The 7,584-nt window shown below is 49.9% G+C and overlaps 1 protein-coding gene across 1 annotated transcript; it reads right to left on the bottom strand.

Annotated features, from left to right (window-relative positions):
- Nucleotides 1–2,382: 2,382 nt before the first annotated feature.
- Nucleotides 2,383–6,662, bottom strand: BHLHE22 (basic helix-loop-helix family member e22). The gene has a single exon (XM_061438864.1). It carries the CDS (start codon nt 5,791–5,793, stop codon nt 4,708–4,710), a length of 1,086 nt encoding a protein of 361 aa, XP_061294848.1. The 5' UTR covers nt 5,794–6,662; the 3' UTR covers nt 2,383–4,707.
- Nucleotides 6,663–7,584: the final 922 nt, after the last annotated feature.

Here is a 7,584-nt window from a genome sequence, read left to right as displayed (position 1 = left end):
CTGTCACCAGAACACGCTGGGGTCTCCGCTCAGTGCGTCTCCGCCCGGCAGAGCCGCCACTGTGTGTTGCGAACTGGGAAGTGATCTCTCATCATTATTTTTCAAAGTCTGGGAAGTGTATTATCCTTTTTCCTAGTGGTAATTAGTTACCATAGCATCTAATACGTAAATGTGCCCAGAGCACACCATTAACAGTTAAACGGAGGATTCAATTTAACACATGATTATATCTTTCATAAGTCATTACATTGGAAAAGTCAATGCCACTCAGGCTGGAACAATCTCAGGGTCCCGGGCGCGGAGAAAGGTTCGGTTCCGGCGTCAGGGCCAAGAGCGCGTGGAGACGGGAACCGGTGAGCCTTAGCCCTCCCCAATGAGCTGTTGGCAGGAAGGATGGTGCTGGGTGCGACAGGAGGGTGCAAACATTTAAGCGCAGCACGGGGTCTTGGAAGGTATGCCCAGCTGCAGAGAATGAGAGCGCATCGTTGCGCGCGCGCTCACACAAGCGAGCGCGCACACACTCATGCGCGCGCACACACACACTTACAGGCACCACGGAGAGGGAGGAGGTTGTAACTAGTGAGCTCTCCGAAGATGATCATTTGCGGGTTCTATAGGAAGGAGTCCACGAAGAGCCCCAGAGCGCTTCATTCTTGTAGGTGCCCAAAGTCAAGTTGGAGATGGGATCTAAATAGGAACTCGAAATTAGAGAAAGATATTGAAGTTAGAAACTAGAGAAGGAAACCGGTGGAATAAAAGGCCAAGTGAGATTCTGGTTCCTCGCTCACTGCCTCGGCCTACAGTCAGTTCCCTGAGAAACTCAAGCAGCCGGGATCCTTCGGGCGGTGCACTCCCCTCAGAAGCACCCAAGGCGCAGTGGATGCAGCCTCTGAAGCTGACCGAACTACTTTGACAGACGCCGCCGTTTTAGGGGCCAGGGTCTCTGTTCTGGCCCAAGGGCACTTCAGCAAGATCACCCTGACCCCTTGGTGCTCAGTCATCCAATCCTGAAGTGGATGCTGCGCAGTGGGAAGACATCTAGGGCCAGAAGTGTGTGCACCAACTTTCCACCCTGGGCTGAAAATACAGGAGTCCAGCGGGCCTCGGAAAGCGGCCCAGGGCTTTGCCAGGTGGGGGAAGAATTGTCTCTTCAATCAGTGGTTTTCCCTCCCTAAAAACTGCTGCTGGAGAAACTTTACAAAGGTTGGCTGAGGGCAGGGAATTCCACCTAGTAAATTACCGAAAAGTCCTCTCTTGTTCCTTTCAGATGTCCCCCATTTATTCCTAGAACTCAGCACTGGTCAACTCCTGTATTTGGAAAGAGAATTTATGTGTCTGAAATTATCAAAATGAAACTAAATATTATTAACCCTGTTACTTTGCATAACTGCTCATATTTGTCTGACATTTATCCTCTCCTTTCCCCCACCCTCATCCATTTCCAGTTTTTTCAGGACAAAGTTTGGAGATTGAGTTATTAAAGGAGTAAGAGGAGGGTATTTCTTTTTCCCCTGAAGTTCAAGATCTCTTATTTGTACTATTTCTAATCAGAGTTGAACATCACAGAGGTTACAGAGAGAGTATATTAAGGAGGTCCTCTTAATAATGAGAAATATTAAGCAGTAAAATCCTGCAACAAATATGTCCTCTACAATGTTAACACGCAAAATAGGAAAAAAAAAAAAAAATTCGACTGATGGTGGCTCCGGTTAATTCCTAATCAGAATGATGGACAGCCAGGCCAGAACAATACAAACTAATGGCTGTGTTGCTGAGCACTTTACCCCTTGATTAAAGACACCCAATTATGGCGCAGAACAGTGTCGTAATTATGTTTCTTAATCACATCCAGGAGGTTTAATTGCCTTAACGATGTGTTTCATTAAATGAATTTAGGTATTATAGTCGACAGTTTTCATACACAGTTGTTTTCAAATTAACATAATATTAGACATCGTCATGGAAATTGTTTTAATAATCATAATTAGACGCACCCAGGCTTTGTCTGGTAAATGCTGAGAGACGGGTCTTCTCCTGCCTGGGGGCTGCCCTGGTCTCTTCCCTCCCTCAACCCCCACTCCCAGACTGGGAGGGCTTCAGCTTCAAGGCCCTTTGCTGTGATGTTTTCTGAAAAGTTACAGGTTCTGATTAATCTTTTTTGATGGCAAGTGGAGCAGAAAATATCCTCCCTCACCCCCTACTAAGTTTGATGGCATTTAGGGATATCATTATGAGCTGAGACTATACAGACCAAAAACGCAATCAGCAAACTGCCTATAGAGGAAACACTCTAACTTCATGACTACCATCTCTATAACTTTCACCACAATAAAAATAAAACCTTCTAAATGTGAGGGCATTAGCAAAGTCTAAATACAAGCCTATATAGCCATTCTTTAATAGAATCAACACCCAACCCAATCCAAACATAGCCCCTACAAATCTCATTAACAGGCAACACTAGTACATTGTAAAAATCTCTATGGACATTGTTTACACATATCATTCAACCTGGTTGACTCTTCGATCACACAAAAAAGGGGAAAGCCACAATAGAATTCATCCTCACAGAATCCAAATTCATCTGTTTTCCTTGGCTTTCTGGAAGTTGGAGATAGAAATTTTTGAAATAAAAACTCTTTAAGAAACTTTACTCTTTCTGATGGGCCTTGGCACTGCTAGTTAACAATGCCATACAAAGTGGGAAAAGATTTCCAGGGAGAGAAGGGCCCTCAAAGTTCATGCCAGCAGACAGGAGCTCTAGACCTCCTCTGCGTCTCACCGCTGACCCCATTTCTCTCTCCTCCAATGACCAGGCCCAGCCATCCTCTTTTAACAAGTAAACACGTGAACTAGGGCTGCTCCTAATTGCGTATCCCTGACAGAACTTTAGTTTCACCTTCTCTAAAACTCCTTTCTTTTTTACCTTTCAAGCAAAGAGTTACACAGAAAAGAGGTGATGGCTCCTTCCACAAAGCACAGCATAATAAGATGTTTGATCAAAATATTTTAATAAAGATTCTTTCTGACATAGATACACATACAAATGGTCGTACATAGCTGTCATAGTCTGATTGACCTATTTAATATATATATCATTCTTTACACATCCAAAACCCGCCAAGAGATCCATCACAACTCCCCACTCACCATCCAACCTGACAAACTGAATTTGTATTATCTGCAAGGAGTGGAAAATAGCAGGACTCCATTTTTTAAAAAAGGTTTTCTGGATTTTCATAGGCTAGAAAAGCAGGCAAACAGCCATGCAAACTAAAACTGAAAGCTCGCTTTGGGTAAATAGCTTCTTGCTCTTCCTTAGTTTTATTTTATTTCTTTTTAATTGTTTTTTAGAAAAATAACAAAGAATTTCACACCATAGGCAAATCAAACCAGTCTTTCAACTTAAATAATTCTCCACAGTTAAAATAACTTATATATGTACACATATATTAAAAGCAATTAAATTAGACCTTTTAAAAATGCACAGCACAGCCTGGAAAAAGTATTTGTTTAGCATGTTCTTACTTATAGGATCTATTGCTGTGATGTCTTTCCTTTTTAGAATGCAAAAGAGTCCCCTTTTGGAGAAAAAAAAAAAAAAGAGAGAGATCAATTCATTCATCAATTAAGAATACACCTTTCCTGTAATTTTTGGACTGAAGCAATTTATTAAAGCTCAATTTAAATACAGGGATGATGCAACTGAAGATATCCAGGTGACCTTTGATAAACCTAAGCAGCTCAGATACATCAATATGTCTCTTCATACTTGTTGGCAAATAAACCCTTTTAAACACTTGGCACACAATATAAGTTAATCTATAAAACAATTTTAGAGGCATTAAAAAAATCTGCACATAAGACCCCATGACCTTAACACATGATAAATACTGTTGATGTGGAAGGGTCATTGATGAATAACAAATAAATACCATGAATCGTTAATACATCATTGCAGAGCGGAAAGTAACAAGGTGCACATAAATAGTTTTAAATGCAATTTCTTTCAGCCACAGTCAGTTTTTTTTATATCACTCTTGCCAAAACTTTTGAGCATTTTCACAGGATTAAAGTTCAGAGACAATAAAAAATACAAGTCTTTCATAGCAACGTGTCTCTTTCTGTTGTTTTGTTTTGTTTTTTTCACTTAAATAAATCTACATTTCAAGTTTTTCTCCTGGCTCAGAATCAAAATTTATTTTCAAGTGCCCTTTCTGATTTGTCTGAATGAATATTCCGTCCCACAAGCCACCCAACCCCGGACTCCTCCTTCCCCCCTCAGCACTAGCCAAATTCACAATTATCAGTAGGATTACTATTTTGCCCTGGAATACCCTCCACGCTTAATAACGACTACTTCTCAACTTGTTTTTTAACCTTAAAGGCAAACTGCTTCCTCGCGGTCTAGGCTGCCACCAAAGTTGCCACTTTTCCGAGGAAAAAATAAAGACATCTATCCTCCATACCAACTCCACCTCACTCCCCACCCCAAAGACCAAGATTCTGGGGTTGTCGAGGCTAGAAGTCCCGAGTGTCTCTGATACTTCTCAGTTCTCGCCTCCGCTTTGTCTGTTCTGCAAGTGTTTCACAACTACGAGAGGACCAAATAAAAGGGGTGGTGAGCAGCTGTGCACTGTCCTCTAGCTTTGGGGTCGGTCTGGTGTTTTTCGGGGCGGGGTGGTGGTGGATGGGTGGAGGGGATGTTTAAGGCTTCTCCGTGCACTGTTTGCAGAGGCTGGAGGAGACGCTATTGAACAGGGCGCACTTCTCCGGGCAGGAGGCGGCCGGGGGCAGCCCGGCGCTGAACGGGTATCCGGCCGCCTGCTCGTAGGCGCCAAGCGCCGGGTGCAGGGCAGCGGCCGCGGCCGCCGCCGCCGCGGAGCTGGGCAGGGAGGCGGCGGAGATGGCCTGGCCCTGGTTGAGGTAGGCGACGAGGCGCCGCATCTCCTCCAGGGCCTGCGCCTGCATGAGGATGTAGTTCTTGGCGAGCAGCAGCGTGGCGATCTTGGAGAGCTTCCGCACCGAGGGGCTGTGCGCGTAGGGGATCACCGCGCGCAGCTCGTCCAGCGCGTCGTTCAGGTCGTGCATCCGCCGGCGCTCGCGGGCGTTGATGTTGAGCCGAAGCGCCTTCTGCTCTTTGGATTTCTTGCTGCCGCCGCTACCCCCGCCGCCGCCGCCGCTACCCCCGCCGCCGCCGCTGCTCGGGGCCCCCGGGGGGGCGCCGCCGCCGCTGTGGAGGAGGGCGTTGGAGCAGCCCTCGGCCGCCTTGGTGCCGCCGCCTCCCGCGCCCGGGGAGGCCCGCGGGTCGGTGCCTCCGGGCCGCAGCACCAGCTCGCAACGGCCGTCGCTGTCGTCGTCGGGGCTCTGCTCGCCGCCGCTGCTCTCGGCCACTGAGCCACGGCCGGCGCTCTCGCCGTACTTGAGGCACAGGGCCGCCCCGGCCGGCAGGCTGCTCAGGCTGGGGTCGCCCCCAACGCCGGCGGAGCCCACGAGCAGCCCAGGGACGCCCACCCCGCCGCCGCCGCCGCCTCCCGCGCCGCCGCCTCCCCCGGGCGGTGGCAGCAGCAGCCCTGCCCCCTCGGGGTCAGCCGGCTCGAAGCAGCCGAGGGGCGACGACGAGGAGGACGCCGGGCGCTCCCGGGGCGGCGGTGCCAGGGACAGGTCCATGCCCGGGGGCGTGGAGCGGAAAGCCGCCTCCAGGCGCTTGGCGGCGGAGGCGCTCAGGCTCTTGTGCAGGTAGAGGTCGTCTTCGCCCGCGGCGGCCGCGCCGAGGTGCAGCCCGCGCTCCATGGTCCGGCCCCGGCGAGCAGCCCGGGCCCGCCGCCGCCTCCTGGGCTCGGGAGTCGGGCGGCGCCGCAGACGCGCCCGAGCCGGGCTCCGCGGCTGGTGCGCGCGTCGGTCCCGGCGCTGCTGGCAGCCCTCTCCCCTTCTTTTTCTTTTTCGCCTTCCCCCGCGCTCGCCGCCTCCTCTTCTTCTTCTTCTTCGTCTCCAGCCGATGGTGCTGGCTGCTGGGGCTCACCATGGGCCGCGGCCCCGCATGGTGGGAGGGTGGGCGCGCAGGGTGTGGAGCTGCCGCCGCCGCCGCCGCCGCCGCCGCTCTGAGCCCAGCCCCGCGCCTCCTCTCCGCACCGTTTATCTTGCTTGGATTCACCTTCAAGAGATTTCCGGACCCATCAACCAGCCGCCGCCACAGACGGGGGAGTCTTTTACATCATTATCTCTGAGTAGGTTATTATGAAGAAGAGTCGCCTGTTGGGACAGCGCTTTCTACCCAATCAGGTTAACGTTTTAATTAATAGGATTAAAACGGTAACAAACAATCGCAGGCGCTATCTGGCCGCGAGTCTGAATAGTTTCATTTCCCAGGTCTGAAGACAGGCAGCAGCTAGAGCTTTATAAAAGGCGCCTGCTCCATTATTCTGCCTGCCATCTGTATACACAGCTTAGCGCATATGTTTGCAAGGCGCTGGGTCCTGTTAGTAACCCAACAACTGCCTTTAGCTTGACATGTGTGGCGACTTTCACTCATCAATGAGCACACTAAAAGCCCTACTTAGAGTCGACGATGTTCTTTGCTCCTTCAGCAAATTGTAGATCGGCGGCGAAGCCTGGGAGTCCGGGGGAAAGCAGACGCCCCCCGCACCCCGTTCCCCCCCTCCCCGCCCTTCTCTCGCCACTGCTGTCTCATTGCTACATGACCCTTCCGGGGGAGACTGATACTCCACTCCTGTTCATAGGATGGCTCTGATCTGGATTTGGATATGGGACTTTAGTGGGGGGGGAGATGGTGTCTCCGCTGGCTTGCCCTAAATTCACCCAAGATTCTTAGCTAGTAAAAGAGCAAAGCAATCGCTCCCTCCCCCCCCCCCCGCCCCTCTCAACACACCGCCTTATTCCGCCCCCTCCACTATGCTCCCTGCCCATTTCCTACCCCGATCGGGCGTGGGGGGCGGGGGGAGTGCAGCCCATTAGACTTTTTGTAAAGGTGGTGGTGGAGGGGGTTACTTTCGCAGCCGCCTCCAAACCACGGCTACAGTGATGGTGATGATGAAGCCCACGATTTCCTAACCAGAAAGAAACTGATTGCTCAAACTTCCCTCCAGATTAAAATCCAGTGGCTTCAGAATAGTCAACTTCAACGGGAGTCAAACCCTCTCACACACTAAGTGGGGCATCAGTGCATATTTATTTACCCGGAAACGTCGCCTCCAAGGCTAGGAAGCCATTCAGGGACAACTGGGTCTGCCTCGATTGTTCTTGGAGAGAGAGGAAGCCGAAGTGTGGAAACAAGTGCTGCTCCCCTGATGAGAAATGGGACTCTGGGTTCCGTGCCCGGGCGCACATGGTATTTAGCGGCTGGTTTTCATCCTTACAGCATAAGTAAAAACAATATTTCCCAACATCTCCAATAAGTCTTCCTTATGTGGCAGAATTACTGAAGCCTATGAAATTTTTGGTTTCTCTGGTTTCATTAAAAACCTTTTAATTGTGGCTTTCAGAGTTGGCCCCAGGTGTTGGACTCTTTTCATTACATTTTGCTCTAATGTGATGAAATTCTAATTCTCTCCTTACCATATGGTT

This window comes from Bos javanicus, chromosome 14 (genome assembly GCF_032452875.1).
Source record: "Bos javanicus breed banteng chromosome 14, ARS-OSU_banteng_1.0, whole genome shotgun sequence".
Taxonomy (NCBI): Eukaryota; Metazoa; Chordata; class Mammalia; order Artiodactyla; family Bovidae; genus Bos; species Bos javanicus.
Note: the sequence above shows the minus strand (reverse complement) of the source record. Positions and strands in the feature narration are given on the sequence as shown.

Excerpts from the sequence above, each read along its gene's own strand:
- BHLHE22 (XM_061438864.1), bottom strand. The coding sequence starts at position 5,793 with ATGGAGCGCGGGCTGCACCTCGGCGCGGCCGCCGCGGGCGAAGACGAC.